At 47.0% G+C, this 17,107-nt stretch overlaps 2 protein-coding genes across 2 annotated transcripts in view; one reads left to right on the top strand and one right to left on the bottom strand.

Annotated features, from left to right (window-relative positions):
* Positions 1 to 496: 496 nt before the first annotated feature.
* phax (phosphorylated adaptor for RNA export) lies at positions 497 to 2,911 on the bottom strand. The gene is given in 3 exon segments (XM_056276620.1): positions 497 to 1,697; positions 1,700 to 2,054; positions 2,056 to 2,911. Coding segments are annotated over 3 exon segments (1,218 nt in total). The 5' UTR covers positions 2,350 to 2,911; the 3' UTR covers positions 497 to 1,128.
* A 2,506-nt stretch (positions 2,912 to 5,417) lies between these two features.
* Positions 5,418 to 17,107, top strand: part of pmpcb (peptidase, mitochondrial processing subunit beta) — a 14,148-nt gene continuing 2,458 nt past the window's right edge. The window contains exons 1-9 of the mRNA XM_056276621.1: positions 5,418 to 5,516; positions 7,108 to 7,245; positions 7,392 to 7,478; positions 8,141 to 8,270; positions 8,533 to 8,731; positions 9,059 to 9,138; positions 12,404 to 12,516; positions 12,692 to 12,835; positions 13,739 to 13,899. Coding sequence (XP_056132596.1) covers positions 5,433 to 5,516; positions 7,108 to 7,245; positions 7,392 to 7,478; positions 8,141 to 8,270; positions 8,533 to 8,731; positions 9,059 to 9,138; positions 12,404 to 12,516; positions 12,692 to 12,835; positions 13,739 to 13,899 — 1,136 coding nt within the window. The 5' untranslated portion in view covers positions 5,418 to 5,432. The remainder of the gene's footprint in view (positions 5,517 to 7,107; positions 7,246 to 7,391; positions 7,479 to 8,140; positions 8,271 to 8,532; positions 8,732 to 9,058; positions 9,139 to 12,403; positions 12,517 to 12,691; positions 12,836 to 13,738; positions 13,900 to 17,107) is intronic.

Raw genomic sequence — 17,107 nt, 5'->3', positions numbered from 1 at the left:
CTTATGTGGTTATGTCTTATGTGTTACATCTTATATCTTGTGTTACATGTTACGTGTTACATCTTATGTCTTATGTGTTACGTCTTATATCTTATGTGTTACGTCTTATGTGTTACATCTTATATCTTGTGTTACATGTTACGTGTTACATCTTACGTGTTATGTGTTACGTGTTATGTCTTATGTGTTACATCTTATATCTTGTGTTACATGTTACATGTTATGTGTTACGTGTTACGTCTTAGCTCGGGCGTCGACAGACGGGTTAACTGTTCAGACGGCTGTGGATCAAACTGTCATGGTGTTTTAAGTGGTGACCAAAACCAGCGGGGATGTGTATTGCTGTCATGTACTCCAGCAAGGCTTCCATCTAGTCATCATGTCCGAATAAAAGCGGCACAGCGGGTGGTGCACACCACCACCGCAGACCCACCGGTACCAGACGGGCGGACCACACACACAGCACGCGGCACAAACAAGCAGCCCGACTACGGAAAAACAAAGTAAATAAACTTTATTGATTTCCGACCAACAGCCTCTAACACACTGTACAGTTAAGGTTTCTGGAGGAGGAGCGTCTCTGCCCTCTAGTGGCTAAAAACGGCACTGAGACAAAGGGAACCCACTCTAACAAAGTGGTTTTACTGTTCTGCTTCTACAAACAAAAATAAAGCGACATGACGGGGGGTCCTTCTCACAGAGCCCAGGGCCAACGGACTGGAGACCCTCTGGGAAGTTATGCTGTACAGGGGAGAGGGGCACCCCATGGGGCTGAGTGCTGACCCCAGCGGCCTGGGGTCCAGTCCGGCCCCTCTGCTTCATGTCACCCCCCCCCCCGTGTGTCTCTACTGACACTGTCTAATAAAGGCGGAAAATGCCACAAAAAACAAACACATCTTAAAGAAGAAAACTTGTGTTGTATGAAAAGTAAAAAACCAAAACCAAACAAACCCCCAACATACTGAGAAAGAAACAAACGTCGACACGAAAGAGACGGATTTATTTGTGGAGCAACAAAGCGGAGGGGGTGTGGCTGGAACACCGCGGGTGACGGTGCTTCTCGGGGGCCGTCGCCTCGCCAGACGTCCCTCGCACCGAGGGCTCAGAGGGCGGCTGACCTGGAGGTCCTCAGAAGACCTCCAGGTCAGCCGAGTTGTACACAATGGCCGTGTCCTCGATGCCCGAGGGGGGCTCAGGCTGTTTCTCCTCCGGGTCCTCCTCCGCCACCTCCTCCAGGGACTCCAAGGCCTCGTTGGTGTCGCTGGCAAACGTCTCCCTGGACACGTCGTCGTGCTCCTGCAGGTTGAGCGTGTTGATGGCCTGCTTCATCTTCTTGGCCACGACGTACCGCCGGCGCTTCTGCGCCGCCTTCTTGCTCTTCTGCTCCCTCTGATTCTCGTCCAGGAAGATCTCCTTGCACTGCTCCCTGGTGATGCTCGGCATGTTCTTCAGCAGGTTGAGGAAGACGCCCCCCGGCGTGCGCCGCCGGCTGCCATCCACGGTGTACAAGCCGCCGTTTTCCTCCAGGGTGGCCGTCTCCCACAGCAGCTCGATGGCCTTCTTCCTCCCGACGACCTTCACCACCCGCTCCACCAGCTCTCTTTTGGGCTCACGGAGCCTGTGGACAATCTCGTCGATCACCATGTCCTCGGGGTCGTCCTCCGTGATCTCATAGCGGCCCTTGACGTCCATCTCAGCCGTGGACCGATCCTCTCCTTAACCGGACGTTTCCTCTTCGACTGACCATCGCCGCCGCCGCCGCCACCATCGGTAATGTCTGACCCCTGACCCGCCATGTACTCATCGAGCTGGGCATCCAGCATGGACTCTCCTTCGCCCCTCAGTTGCTCCTCTCTCTCCTTCCTGATCTTGCGGGCCAGCACGTAGTTATAGGTCTCCACGTTCCTGCTGGCCATGCTGACGCCCCCCTCCATGCCGAACACGCCCAGCTCCGCGGTGATGGCTTCCTGGCACTGCTCTTGGACGACCGAGCCCCAAATGTTGTTGACTTTGCGGCCCCCCTGCGGCGGGCCGGAAGCGGGCCGGGACCAGCTAGAAGCGGGGGCCGGGTGCAGGAGGCGGTCGGGGGTTGTCGGATACTTTCTGACGTTTGCACCTCCACGCCGCAGCCTCCTCGTCCGAGTCCGGGTCGCTGGAGTCGGCCGTGTTGGCGGCGCTGCGGTAGGCCGTGACGGAGGGAAGCACGGCGGCCTGGTTCTGGAAGGACGACCGGCCGAAGACCGGAGGGTCTGGCGCGGTCCTCATACCCGAGTCCGAGCCAGATCCGGAGAGCTCTCCGTCCTCCAGATCCTCATCATCATCATCCATGGCGCGTCGTACATCCGCCATTTTTATGTGTTGGCTTGAACGTCGGATCAGCAAAAAGGTTGAAAGTCGATTATTTATTCCGCCAACGGCCGAACGGAGACGCTCTCAGGCGGCGACACGGCCCCGGCTGGCAGCGCAGCAGGACGCCGAGGACAACATCACACCGCCGGACCCGCGGTTCGACTCACTCCCGGCCCATCCGCGGCGTCTGCAGTCAGCACACAATACGAACTCCCGCTTAATACCGACTCGCGGCGACGCTGCAGGACCCCCAACCGCGCACGCGAGCCGCAGAACACCAACTTCCGCCGTTCTTCTTCTCAGCGTTTTCTTCTTCTTCGTCTTCTTTTTTTCTTCTTCGTCTTCTTTTTTCTTCTTCGTCTTCTTTTTTCTTCTTCGTCTTCTTTTTTCTTCTTCGTCTTCTTCTGCCTCTTCTTACCCCGTCCTCTTCTTCTTCTTCTTCTTCTTCTTCTTCTTCTTCTTAATATTATTATTATTATCGTTATCCTTTCTTATCTTTCATTTTTTAAAAATTTTTGATTTTTAAGGAACAAGCATAGACGGGGGAGGGGGGCAAGACGTCTTCTTCTCTTCGTCTTCTTCTTCTTCTTCTTCTTCTTCTCCTCCTCCTCCTCCTCCTCCTCCTCCTCCTTCTTTTCCGTTTTATGGCGGGTGGCAACCAGCGTTAAGGTGCATTTCTGCCACCTACTATGTTGGAGTTTGAATCAGCGTTATCTAACGGCCACAAACGCAAGAAGAGAGAAGAAAGAAAGAAAGAAAGAAAGAAAGAAAGAAAGAAAGAAAGAAAGAAAGAAAGAAAGAAAGAAAGAAAGAAAGAAAGAGAGAGAGAAAGAAAGAAATCTATATTTCACCGAACACCTAATTCCTTTTGATCAGCACAGTTTCTTTCAAATAATGGAATAGACTTCCTAACCAGATGGTTAACACGTTTTAAAAGAGAAGGGCCATCTTTTAGTATGAAGACCACCGGCTTAAACACAGTAGACTGTTCTGTGTTAATAAGAAAATAACACAGTCACAGTAACAAGGTACTTCCCCTCCTAATTACAGCGCCGTGCCTTTTCTACACATCTTGTGTTAGGATGAGTTCAGTACCGGGTACATTACGGCTGCATTTTTTTAATCTTCCAAATCCTCTTCGGAGGCCTTTCATCCAGCTCCAGCTGCATGGTCCTCCTGGTCCTCCTGGTCCTCCTGCCCCCCCTGCTGGACGCTGTGCATCCTGGCTTTGTGCTGGAATGTTGTTGGCGTTATTTGGTCTTTGGAGGGCGACGCTTCGTGCAAACCAAACTCTTGACCGTGGAGACAAACTGTACCGAGAATTTCAGGAACTCAAACTCTTCATTAGAAATGACTTACATACGTTTGTGAGGTCAGAGGAGAACTCTGAGACTATGTTCATTCACTACAGGGAACTCAGCGTCTTGGAGACTGATGGTGTTCTCATTACAGTCAGTGGGTTCTGAATGTCATTTTTTTTTCATGGTGACGACTGGACGTGTAATACAACTCACAGAATCTGAAAAAAGAGGAGAGAGAAAAGAAGCTCGGTAGGATGTATAAGTAGTCGAGGAGAAGGGGTACGTCTTGCCATGCCCCAGTCAGGGGAACAGACAGGAGTGCTAATAATGGATTACATTCTACAGCACAACCAGCGTGCTTCACAGTGAAGGGGGAAACTCACCTCAGCCACCACCAATGTGTAGCACCCACCTGGGTGGGTATTAACCCTAACATGCAGGTCTTTGATGGTGGGAGGAAACCGGAGCACCTGGAAGAAACCCACGCAGGCTCGGGGAGAACGTGATAAAGGACCTGGGACAGCCTGGGGTTCCATCCCAGGACCTCCTTTTTATAAGGCAACAATGCTAACCACTGGGCCACCGTGCTGCCCAAATGATGCCCAGATGATGGCAGAGATTGTTGGTCTTCAGTGGGTGGAAGAAGTGAGGCCAGACAGGGTGGTGTTGTGTATTGACTCTGCAGCAGTACTTTTAAATGTATAAACTATGAAGCCAATCAGGGAGAAAATGTCCAATGTTTATGTAGAATTCAAAGGTTGGGAACAGATGCAGAATTTTTGTTGGATTCTTGCTCATATGGGAGTAGAGGGCAATGAATTTGCAGACAGGATGGCTAAAAGATAATTAAGTATGAGGCATATAATCTGTATAGCATTTGGAAAAGGGGAAGGTAAAACACTAATCAAGAAGAAAATATCGGAGCTTTTGCAGAAGAAGTGGGATGAGGACAGCAAGGGCAGGGCAGAACGTACTACAGAATACAAAAGACAGTTTGAGCCACAGTGTTAAAGGGAGAAGAGGAAGAGCGGAGGCGTTTTTATCCAGATTAAGGTTTGATCATCACACTGATTTAAGTAAGACTATTTTTATTGGGAAAAGTAAATTCATGTGTGTGCATGCAAATCAAATCAATGTTATTTGTGTAGCCCAATATCACAAATTACAAATGTGCCCCAGTGGGCTTGACAGCAACACAACATCCTGTCCTTAGACCCTCTCATCGGATAAGGAACAACCCCCCCCCCAAAACCCCTTTAACAGGGAGAAACAATAGGAAGAAACTCAGGGAGAGCAGCAGAGGAGGATCTCTCTCCCACGACGGACAGCGTGCAGTGTGGTGTTGTGTTCACGCAGTTTACACAACACCACACTGACACAACTGCGCTGTGACATGACTGAGATGCGGAACAGGTAATAATGCACCGTGACAAATATAATGAAGCAAGGGGAAGGTCGCAACCAAGGGCGAAAGAGGCCGGAGGAGGATGGGATTTGGAAGGGATATTAGGAACGAGTGGGAATGAGCTGTGGGAAACACAGAGAGGGGGAACAGATTTATTAATAAATACCGAATTGTTCAACAGAATATGGTTTTGTTTTGTTTGTAGACTAACGTAAACTAGATCCTGTTCTACATGTTCCGGTACGGCCGGTAGAGGGCAGCGTCTAAAAGTTAGTATTGCAATCAGCCCAAAAATCCAAAGAAGAAGAAGAAGAAGAAGAAGCCTCCCTAATACGTCATTTCCGTGCCGCGCACGCGCAATCTGAAAAATAAACAACATGGCGGTGTCTCTGCAGCGTTTGGCGTCCGCGGGGAAAAACCTTTTCAGAAGGAACTTATTCAAGACCGAACACTTCAGCAGGGTAAGAACTGGTTTTATAAGAGGAAAATGTTTTGACTGATCTTTTCTCTCTCTCAGAGTAAAGCTGTACGGAGAATAACCGTCCGAAACGCGCGTCAGTCAACACAGCATAGCTGTCACTCAGCTCCTTTCTCTGAGCCGCTGGTTGTGATTTACCTTAACCGGCCAGAATCACTTTAACCTTAACCGGCCAGAATCACTTTAACCTTAACCGGCCACAATCACTTTAACCTTAACCGGCCAGAATCACTTTAACCTTAACCGGCCAGAATCACTTTAACCTTAACCGGCCAGAATCACTTTAACCTTAACCGGCCAGAATCACTTTAACCTTAACCGGCCAGAATCACTTTAACCTTAACCGGCCAGAATCACTTTAACCTTAACCGGCTAGAATCACTTTAATCTTAACCGGCCAGAATCACTTTAACCTTAACCGGCCAGAATCACTTTAACCTTAACCGGCCAGAATCACTTTAACCTTAACCGGCCACAATCACTTTAACCTTAACCGGCCAGAATCACTTTAACCTTAACCGGCCAGAATCACTTTAACCTTAACCGGCCAGAATCACTTTAACCTTAACCGGCCAGAATCACTTTAACCTTAACCGGCCAGAATCACTTTAACCTTAACCGGCCAGAATCACTTTAACCTTAACCGGCTAGAATCACTTTAATCTTAACCGGCCAGAATCACTTTAACCTTAACCGGCCAGAATCACTTTAACCTTAACCGGCCAGAATCACTTTAACCTTAACCGGCCAGAATCACTTTAACCGGGCAGAATCACTTTAACCTTAACCGGTCAGAATAACTTTAACCTTAACCGGGCAGAATCAGTTTAACCTTAACCTGCCAGAATCACTTTAACCTTAACCGGGCAGAATCAGTTTAACCTTAACCGGGCAGAATTAGTTTTACCTTAACCGGCCAGAATAAGTTTAACCTTAACCGGCCAGAATCACTTTAACCTTAACCGGCCAGAATAACTTTAACCTTAACCGGGCAGAATCAGTTTAACCTTAACCTGCCAGAATCACTTTAACCTTAACCGGGCAGAATCAGTTTAACCTTAACCGGCCAGAATAACTTTAACCTTAACCGGGCAGAATCAGTTTAACCTTAACCTGCCAGAATCACTTTAACCTTAACCGGGCAGAATCAGTTTAACCTTAACCGGGCAGAATTAGTTTTACCTTAACCGGCCAGAATAAGTTTAACCTTAACCGGCCAGAATCACTTTAACCTTAACCGGCCAGAATAACTTTAACCTTAACCGGCCAGAATTAGTTTTACCTTAACCGGGCAGAATCAGTTTTACCTTAACCGGCCAGAATAACTTTAACCTTAACCGGGCTGATCAGTTTAACCTTAACCGGGCAGAATTAGTTTAATCTTAACCGGGCAGAATAAGTTTAACCGGGCAGAATAAGTTTAACCGGGCAGAATAAGAGGGATCTGTGGGTATTAATCAAGTGTCCTTCTTCAGATAGGTGATCTGGTAGGGACCGGTTAGGTTCGAGTCTTATCTGCCGAGTCATGGTGACAGCTGCTTTCTGCTAGTTTAACTTTTGTCCTCCCCCCGCAGCCCATAGCTGGATCACACAAACTTTTAGCGACTCAAGCTGCCAGCCAGGTGGTTTTAAATGTCCCGGAAACCAAAGTGACGACTTTAGAAAATGGACTTCGAGTTGCTTCTGAGGACTCAGATCTTCCCACCTGTACGGTAAGTTCAAGTTTGATCAAATTCCGCCACCGCAAACTCATAAACACATCTCTGTGAGGAAACAAGAATCTGTAGCGCCACCTTACAACGATCAAGTTGACAGGTCGTTTTTATATTAAAATGAAATATTCATCACTGACTTCCAGGTGGGCTTGTGGATCGATGCCGGCAGTCGATATGAAAATGAGAGGAACAATGGGACGGCACACTTCCTGGAACACATGGCATTCAAGGTGAGGTGTGACTGCACATCTGTTATTAGAAACAGTAACAGCCTGCCTCTGACTTTCCCAGCAGACTTCTATCAAGGCCTTGCTGCTTATGTAAAGGAAGTTTGTATTTTGCTACATTACTGTTTCATGACTATGGAGCTGCCAGGGAAGAGGAGAAGAGGAAGGCCAAAGAGGAGGTTTATGGATGTGGTGAGGGAGGACATGCAGGTGGCTGGTGTGACAGAGGAAGATGCAGAGGACAGGAAGAGATGGAAACGGATGATCCGCTGTGACGCCCACTAATGGGAGCAGCCAAATATAGTATTAGTATTAGTAGTAGTAGTAGACTGTTTCATGCCATTCTTCACTTTGTATGCACTTTGTATGTTTAAGTTTGAACATAGGTCCACTTAACACTGGACCTATGTTCAGACTGTTCCCTTCACAATTGAAATCAGTTAGGAATCACTTAATGGCGGTCACAAATCTCAGCAGATTGAATGTTGCTGATCCCTCTTCTGCCTTCATGTCTGATAACAGGCACAGAGCCTAAAAAAACCTGACCTGATTTAAAACACAACCAATGGCACACGTAAAGAAGAACCATGTGACATTTCCAGAAGATTCCAGCCAAAACATTTTAATCACCTTGATCACCTGATCTGTGTTTGTGTGTCTGACAGGGTACCAGGAAGCGGTCCCAACTAGATTTAGAGCTGGAGATTGAGAATATGGGAGCCCACCTGAATGCGTACACATCCCGGGAGCAGACTGTGTATTATGCCAAAGCTTTTTCAAAGGATCTTCCACGAGGTAGGACATGAAAGAGGACCTTAAGTGTCAGTAGAATTGTTAAGTCATTGCTTTTGAAAATTTAGATTCCAGTCACCAGGTATTGAGAGATCTTCATCTCTGCTGTCATGACCAGAGTGAAGGGGAGAGTGCCAATGTCACTTTGAAGAATCCAGTCTGAAATCTTCACTCTTCTCTTTTGCTACAGAAAAATCTAACAGTTACAAACAGATTAAAAAAGAAATAATTCATTTTAAAACCTCTCCTGGTTCCTGTTTGCCAGCGGTGGAGATCCTGGCGGACATTATCCAGAACAGCATGCTGGGCGAGACAGAGATCGAGCGGGAGAGGGGGGTGATCCTCCGGGAGATGCAGGAAGTTGAGACCAACCTGCAGGAAGTTGTGTTCGACTACCTCCATGCCACCGCCTATCAGTCCACGGCACTGGGCAGAACCATCCTGGGTCCCACAGAGAACATCAAGTAGGATGGCTTTTCATTTTGGTTCTTTTCAAACTCACAGCCAGTGAGTTGGACTAAATACTGATGAGCTCATGTCAAGTGTTTTACATGCACACTTAAAAAGAAACAAAAAACAAAGCAAGTTTCTTGGGATTAATTACCCAGTTTCCCCTCGGGGATGAATTAAGTATTCTGATTCTGATTGTGGTTCTGATTAAGTTGGTGTTGTTTCTGTGTGTGTGTGTGTGTGTGTGTGTGTGTGTGTGTGTGTGTGTGTGTGTGTGTGTGTGTGTGTGTTTGTGTTTTCGTGTGTGTGTGTGTGTGTGTTTTCGTGTGTGTGTAATGCAGAACCATCAACAGAGGAGATCTTGTAGAATACATCACCACACACTACAAAGGGCCCAGGATAGTGCTGGCTGCTGCTGGAGGTGAGATATGTTAATTTCTTCAATGAAATCTCTTTGTTTGATAACTTAAATACATTTTACTCTTAATCTGTTAAAATAAGTCTCATCTCCTAATTCAAAACCACTTAGTTTTTAATTTTGTTCCAAATCACTGATTTTAGAATCAAAATCAGAATCATGTTTGTTGGTCATGTAGGTTTGCACTACATGGAATATGACTGGTTTCGTGGCTCTCTCAGTGTACTTAACATAGAATAACAACAATAATAATAACAACAATCTTCACATATATACACAAGGACTGACTTATACAGGTGAAATAAGAGGTGATAAGGTGCAGTGGTGCAGAGAATATATCAGAGATGCTGAAATACATGTTAGCAGCTTACTGACATACATACCTGAAGGTGATGTACATGACAGAGTGTACCAGTATATGTACAATGTACAGTACAGTATATACAACATGTACAGTACAGTATGTACAACATGTACAGTATATACAACATGTACAGTGCAGTATATACAACATGTACTGTACAGTATGTACAACATGTACAGTACAGTATATACAACATGGGTGGATTTATTGACAGTGTTTAAGCATTCATTTGAATGACAGCCCACAGAAAGAAACTGTTTTTATATCTGGTTGTTTTGGGGTGCAGTGCTCTGTAGCGCCTACCAGAGGGGAGGAGTTGGAACAGGTTGTGACCAGGGTGTGATGGGTCTGCAGTGATGTTGCCTGCCCGTTTCCTGAGTCTGGAGGTGTATAAGTCCTGAGTGGAGGGCAGGTTGGCACCAATGATTTTCTCTGCAGACCTAACTGTCCGTTGCAGTCTGTCCCTGTCCTGTTTGGTGGCCGATCCAAACCAGACAGTGATGGATGTGCAGAGGACAGACTGGATTATTGCAGTGTAGAACTGAATTAACAGGTCTTGAGGCAGGTTGAATTTCTTGAACTGGTGGAGAAAGTACATCCTCTGCTGGGCCTTTTTTATGATTGTGTCTATGTTGGTGCCCACCTTAGGTCCTGGGAGATCGTGGAACCCAGAAATCTGTACATTTTCACTGTAGACACCGTGCTGTTGAGTATGATGAGGGGGGGGCAGTGTAGGGGGAGTCCTCCTGATGTCCACTGTCATCTCCGCTGTTTTGAGTGTGTTCAGCTCCAGGTTGTTATGGCCGCACCAGAGGGCCAGCTGATCAACCTCCCGTCTATCTGCAGACTCGTCACCACCCCGGATAAGGGCAGTGATGGTTGTGTCGTCCGCAAACTTCAGGAGTTTAACAGACGGGTCACCTGAGGTGCAGTCATTTGTGTAGAGGGGAGAGCACAAATCCCTGTAGGGCGCCAGTGCTGATTGTCCAGGTGCTGGATGTGATTTTCCCCAGCCTCACCAGCTGCCCCCTGTCTGTCAGGAAGTTTTTAATTCACTGGCAGATGGGGGCTGGCACAGTGAGCTGGGTGAGTTTGGAGTGGAGGATATCTGAGGATATCTGAACGCTGAGCTGAAGTCCACATACAGGACAGGAGGGTGACACGCCACCTGGGCCCGGTGCCTTCCTGGTCTTCTGTCTCTGGAAGAGCTGGCACACTTCCTCCACACAGATCCTGAGTGTGGGTGGGGGTTTGGTGGGGAGGGGGGAGTGGCTGGCAGGGAGTGCAGTTGGTTGTGTGTAGTGGCCAGAGAGGGTGAGGGGTGTGAACGTTTGCTTTTCAAACCTGCAGTAAAACCCATTTAGATCATTAGCCAGTTGATGGTTCCCTGCAGTGTGTGTGTGTGTATGTGTGTGTGTGTGTGTGTGTGTGGGGGGGGGTCTCCTGTAGTTGTTAATGTCTTTCAAACCTCTCCAGACTTATAATGGGTTGGTCGTTGGCAGAAAACCTCTTTTTCAACTTTTTAGAGTAGCACTTTTTTGCCACTGTGATCTGCTTTGTGAGTGTATTTCTGGCTTTGTTGAACTGGATCCTATCTCCACTCCTGTAGTCTTCCTCTGTGGCCTGATGAAGCTGCCTGACTTTAGCTGAGAACCAGGGCTTATTGTTGTTGAAGGTACAGAAGGTTTTGGTGGGCATACACATGTCCTCACAAAAGCTGATGTAAGATGTCACAGTGTCAGTGAGTTTGTCCAGGTCTGTAGAAGCAGCCTCAAAAACCCTCCAGTCAGTGCAGCCGAGGCAGGTCTGGAGCTCCAGTTTTGACTCACTGGTCTGTGTCCTCACAGTTTTAATCACAGGCTCTGCAGGTTTTAGTTTCTGCCTGTAGGTTGGGATGAGATGAATCAGACAGTGACCAGAGGGGCCCACGGCTGCACGGGGGACAGAGCGATAGGCGTCCTTTAATGTTGTGTAGAGTTTGCTCTGTTAAAATCCTCAAGGATGGTCTATTCCGTTGCCTACCAACACGGGGATCGGCAGTTCGAATCCCCGTGTTACATCTGGCTTGGTCGGGCATCCCTTCCCACCCTACAGACACAATTGGCCGTGTCTGTGGGTGGGAAGCCAGATGTGAGTATGTGTCCTGGTTGCTGCACTGGCGCCTCCTCTGGTTGGTCGGGGTGCCTGTTCGGGGGGGAGAGGGAACTTGTGTGGTTTACAGTCAGTGAAGAAGGTCTCTAAGTGAGGGCTGCATGATTTCTTCAACACTGACATCCGTACACCAACCTTCGTTTATGTAGAAGCATATGCCACCACCCCGTTATTTTCCTGATAGCTCCGTATCGCGGTCCGCCCGGAGGAGTTGGAACTGTGACAGATGAAGTGTACTGTGCGTGATGTGCCCGCTAAGCCAGGTTTCAGTGGGACACAAGGCAGCAGATTTGGAAAAGTCCGAGTTTTTTCTGTTTAGGAGCAGCAGTTCGTCCATCTTGGTGGCCAGAGAGCGGACATTCGCCAGGTGGATTGACGGGAGCGCGGTTCTAAATCCTCGCTGTTGCCGTTTAACGAGCGCTCCGGCTCCCGTCAGCGTCTACGTCGTAGTCCACACAGGACTGTACCGATCAAGTCCTCCGCAAGACTTTCCTTCAATTACAGTTCAAATGTTCAGTTAAAGTCGGTAAAACAGTCTGTTCAGTTTGTCCAGTTGACAGACGGAGACGTAAAGTCCTTCCCAGCTGTGTGGTCAGGGAGTGGGTTCTGGAAACTAAACAAAATCAGTGACGGCTCATCAAGTCATTAGTCTACTTTATTGTAACCTACATGCTTCTCTGTAGCCCCCCCCCCCCATCACCTTGAATTTGCTCCTAAGTAAAACAGATTGATTGGAATTTGCCTTTTGCTCAGGGGTGTCCCATGATGAGCTCATCGATTTGGCCAAGTACCACTTTGGAAAGCTTCCTGCCAGATACAAAGGTGAAGTGCCGGCTCTTCCTGAATGCAAATTCACAGGAAGTGAGGTACGTCTAAGGAAAGCACACATCATTACACAATCCAGCACACGTGCGGGGGATGGTAGTTGATCCAGATAGGTTGGACAGCGTTCACGGTCAAGATAAAAGAAATGCAGTTTATTCATGAGAGGGAATCATAAACAGAAGGACCAGCAAAACTTGTTCGTTTGTTGCTTCTCAGATCCGAGTGCGTGATGATAAAATGCCCCTGGCGCATATAGCCATTGCAGTGGAGGCGGTGGGCTGGTCGCACCCGGACACCATTCCCCTTATGGTAGCCAACACGCTCATCGGGAACTGGGATCGCTCCTTTGGCGGAGGGGTGGTGAGTACCACATCAATCTGGTGATCTGGTTCTGCTGTTGCAAGATCCTGATTCCAGTGTAAGTTTTTAAAAACATGTTCTTATCAAACTGTTTGATGCAATGAAAAATCAACTAAAGAAAATAAAAGCATGTTATCACTGATCATGTAAAGAAGCCCGGCGCACCCGGAGGAAACCCACGTAGACACCGGTAGAAGATGCAAACTCCACACAGAGGATGACCCGGGACGACCCCCAAGGTTGGACTACCCTGGGGCTCGAACCCAGGACCTTCTTGCTGTGAGGCGACTGCGCTGACCACCGTGCCGCCCTTTTTCAATACATGTTTCAGCAAAAAGTATTTGCTGTCACTTTGACACAAGTAAAAAAAGAAAACATGGGGTCTGCACACTTTTCTCAGCACCCATTTAGGGTTGTTTAATCTCACCATCAATCTTCTTTGAGAGTTTAAAAACGAAATGGGAGGTAATAGCCATGCACAAGAGAAAATAGCTGCCCACTGCTCCTAAGAGTTTAATGTAGGATGACTTAAATACAGAGGACAAATTCTGGATATGTGTAAATATGTACTTGGCAAGTAAAGCTCTTGGAATATATATTTTTTTCTTGTAAATATGCTCTTTTTGTTTTATCCTTTAGACATTCCCATGCCTAGCACTAGTTTGGAAAGCGTGAACAGAATCAGAGTGAAATTGGGTTTTGATTTGGGACCTCGGAGGTCGCTCGCCTTTTTAATGCTACACACTCCGAAATGCTCAATTTTAAAAATTAAAGTGTGACTAAAACCCCAAGTTTCAGACATCGTCTTTTTCAGCCGAACTGAGCAACACGGTGAGACCGCTATGAACTTACAGCACTCGGCCATCTTTGAGTTCTAGTTGTCTCCCCCTGTCTCTCCTGTAGAACCTGTCCAGCCGGTTGGCCCAGATGGCCTGTCAGGGGAACCTGTGCCACAGCTTCCAGTCCTTCAACACGTGTTACACGGACACGGGCCTGTGGGGGCTCTACATGGTGTGTGAACCAGGAACCATCAGAGAGATGATGCACTTCACACAGATGGAGTGGTGAGGACCCGGCCAACTTGCTGAAAAGCCGATCAGGGGAGGATTGATAAAGTTTATGGTTTCTTACACAGCAGGTAGATGGACTAAACTAAACTAAGAAGCAGAGCAGTTGCTAAACTTACTACTCTCAAGTTTTTTGGCCGTTTGTACTTAAACGGACTGGTAAGCTGCCATCACTGCAAGGTTTAGAGGTTCCATTCCCTGTGTAGTTTCTTGGGTACAATGCTGCACCAAATGGGTCAAAATTAGCGGGTCTTAGCCCCTGTTTGCTAAAAAAAAAATGTTAGCAGTTAAAAATAGATAGATTGTAGATAGATGGTTTATTAGCCACATAACCAAGGCCGGTAGAATTTGTTTTCGGTACAGCATGTTAAACTCTGCAGCACAATACATCCATGGACAACAGCAGACACTCCACATATTATCATGAACAATACAGTCACACAACAGCAGAAACAAACATATTACACACAACAGTCAGGTGAATGGTGGTGTTTATGTCAGTGGTGTGTGAGGAGGGACTATAGGGAGGAATTCAGAGTCCTGATGGCTAGGGGGAAAAAAAACGGTTTGTGAAGTGTTTAGTCTTAGTGGACAGTGACCTGTAGCGCCTCCCTGAGGGAAGACGCTGGAAGAGGTGATAAGCAGGATGTGAGGGGTCGGAGGTGATCTTCTTTGCTCGCTTTACAGTCCAGTGAGTCTATAGAGATTCAACTAAGGGAGTGGGTTGCTCATGATTTGGGATACCTTGTTGACAATCCGCTGCAGTTTTTTCCATGTTTGACTGTCCATGCCACCGCATCATACTGTAATACTATGATACTATACTACTGTAATACTGTAATAGAAGATGTTATGATGGACTCGATAATGGCTGAATAAAACAGAACGAGCAGTTGACGTTTGATCCGGTATTTTTTAAGTTGCCTAAGAAAGTCAAGTGGTTGTTGAGCTTTTGCAATGATGTGTTCAGTGTTAATTTTCCACTTCAGGTTGGTGCTGATGTATCTTCCAAGGAATTTAAAAGAGTCGGTGGTGGTGATGGGGTCTCCATTCGTTTGTATGGGTGTTTTCGGATTCGGCATGCATTGGAAGTCAATAATGAGTTCTTGGGTTTTGGCTGTATTAAGCAGAAGGTCGGTGTATGCACACCAAGTGACAGCTTGGTCTACTATGGTGCGGTACTGGGTTTCATCATTGTTGGAGTTGAGGCCTACAATGGTTGTGTCGTCTGCGTATTTTATTATTTTAACAGAACTGTCCATGGAGGTAAAGTGGGTGGTGTAAAGTGAGAAGAGCCAGGGGGAGAGAACACAGCCCTGAGGAGCACCTGTACTGAGGGTAAGAGGGTGTGAGGTTAGGTTATTAACCTTCACCCTCTGTGGCCTGTTCCACAGGAAGCTCTGAATCCATTGGCATATGGCTGGGTCAATGTTCACATCCAAGAGTATGGTAGAGTTTGAGTGGGGTGATGGAGTTGAAGGCGGAACTAGTCTATGAACAGGATGCATGTGTAGGTGTTTGGTGATTCCAGGTGTTGCAGGGCATGGTGGAGGGCTATGCTAACTGCATCCTGAACAGACCAGTTGGCTTGATAGGCAAATTGATATATGGGTCCATCATTGGGGAGGTGCAGGATCCAAGTATGGTAGAATGATGCGCTCAAATGCTTTCATGGCCACAGATGTCAGGGCAACTGGTCTGAAGTCATTGAGGCAGGTGATCTTTGAGGACTTCGGCGCAGGAATGATGGTAGACAGTTTGAAGCACTGTGGGACAGTACATTGGCTTAGAGAGGTGTTAATTATGGTGGAAAATATTGGGGCCAATTGTACTGCAGTGGCTCAACAAAGCAGGACTGATGCCGTCTGGCCCTGCTGCTTTCCTAATGTTCTGCTTCTTGAATGTAGCTTTCACATCATCCTCCTGGATGCAGAACGGTGGCATTGGAGTGGGAGTAGGTGGATGGCTGGTGGAATAGGTCTTTCAAACCTTGCATAAAACTTATTTAATTTATTTGGGAGGTTATGGTCATTATTTGGAGGGGAGCAGGGGCCGTTTTTTTATCTGTAATTTTCTCAAGATTTTTCAATATTGATCTGGAGTTACTGGAAGAGAATTGTTCCAATTTTGTTGCGTAGCTGGACTTTGTTTTTTGTTTTTTATTACAGCACACAACTTATACTTGGCTGCTCTGTATTGATCTGTTTTTGTACGCCCAGTTATTTCCTTTGTGTAGGAGGTACAATTCTTTGGAGAACCAGGGTTTTTTATTGCCATACAATGTCACTGTTTTGGTAGGGATGTACATTTCCTCGTAGAACTTGATGTATGATGTCACTGTGTCTGTGAGTTCATCGAACGAGTCACAAGCTGCACTAAATCAGAATTCAAAGCACCCTCGAAGTGTTTCAGTGGCATCCAAGGACCAGGACCTGATAGATTTTATTGTTTGTTTGATGGATTTAAGCTTTTGTCTGTATTTGGGGATGAGGAGTAACACAACATGGTTGGACTTCCCCAGTGGAGCCCTCGGAAATGCACGGTAAGCATTCGAAATTGAGATGTAGCAGTGATCCAATGTTTTGTTTTCTCTGCTATGGCAAGTGACTTGTTGCTCATAGTTCGGTAGTTTGGGGGACAGATTTGTATGGTTGAAATCACCTAACTCAATGACAGACATGTCAGGGTTGGAGCTATGAACAGAGGAAATATGTCGTGAGAGTTAGCTAATGGCTGTGTTAGCGTTAGCTTGTGGTGGAATGTAAACACTAACTAATACAAAGTGAACTCTCTCAGAGGTAATATGGTCTCCAGTTCAAACTGATGAATTCAAGATCATAAGAGCAGTAGTGATGAAGGATTGTTGTGTTGTTACACCAGTGCTGATTGACCATGAGACAAATACCCCCACCTTTTGACTTGTGAGGTAGTTTGACCGACCTGGTGGCTCTGATGATATTGAAGCCGGGGGGGGGGGGTATCGCTTGATCAGGGACCGGTTGATCCAGTCATGTCTTGGTAAAGCAGAAGGCCGAGCAGTCTCTGTCGGTTTGTGTCAAAGACAAAAGTTCATCCATTTTATTTTTGAGGGATCGCATGTTGGATGAGGTCAGTGTCGGTAGTGGGGGGCTGATAGGGCCGTCTCCTGAACCTGCAGAGCACCCCTGTTCGGGTTGTCTGGAACAGTCAGACAGCTTGAATGACA

This window comes from Lampris incognitus, chromosome 3 (assembly GCF_029633865.1).
Source record: "Lampris incognitus isolate fLamInc1 chromosome 3, fLamInc1.hap2, whole genome shotgun sequence".
NCBI classification, from domain to species: domain Eukaryota; kingdom Metazoa; phylum Chordata; class Actinopteri; order Lampriformes; family Lampridae; genus Lampris; species Lampris incognitus.
Note: the sequence above shows the minus strand (reverse complement) of the source record. Positions and strands in the feature narration are given on the sequence as shown.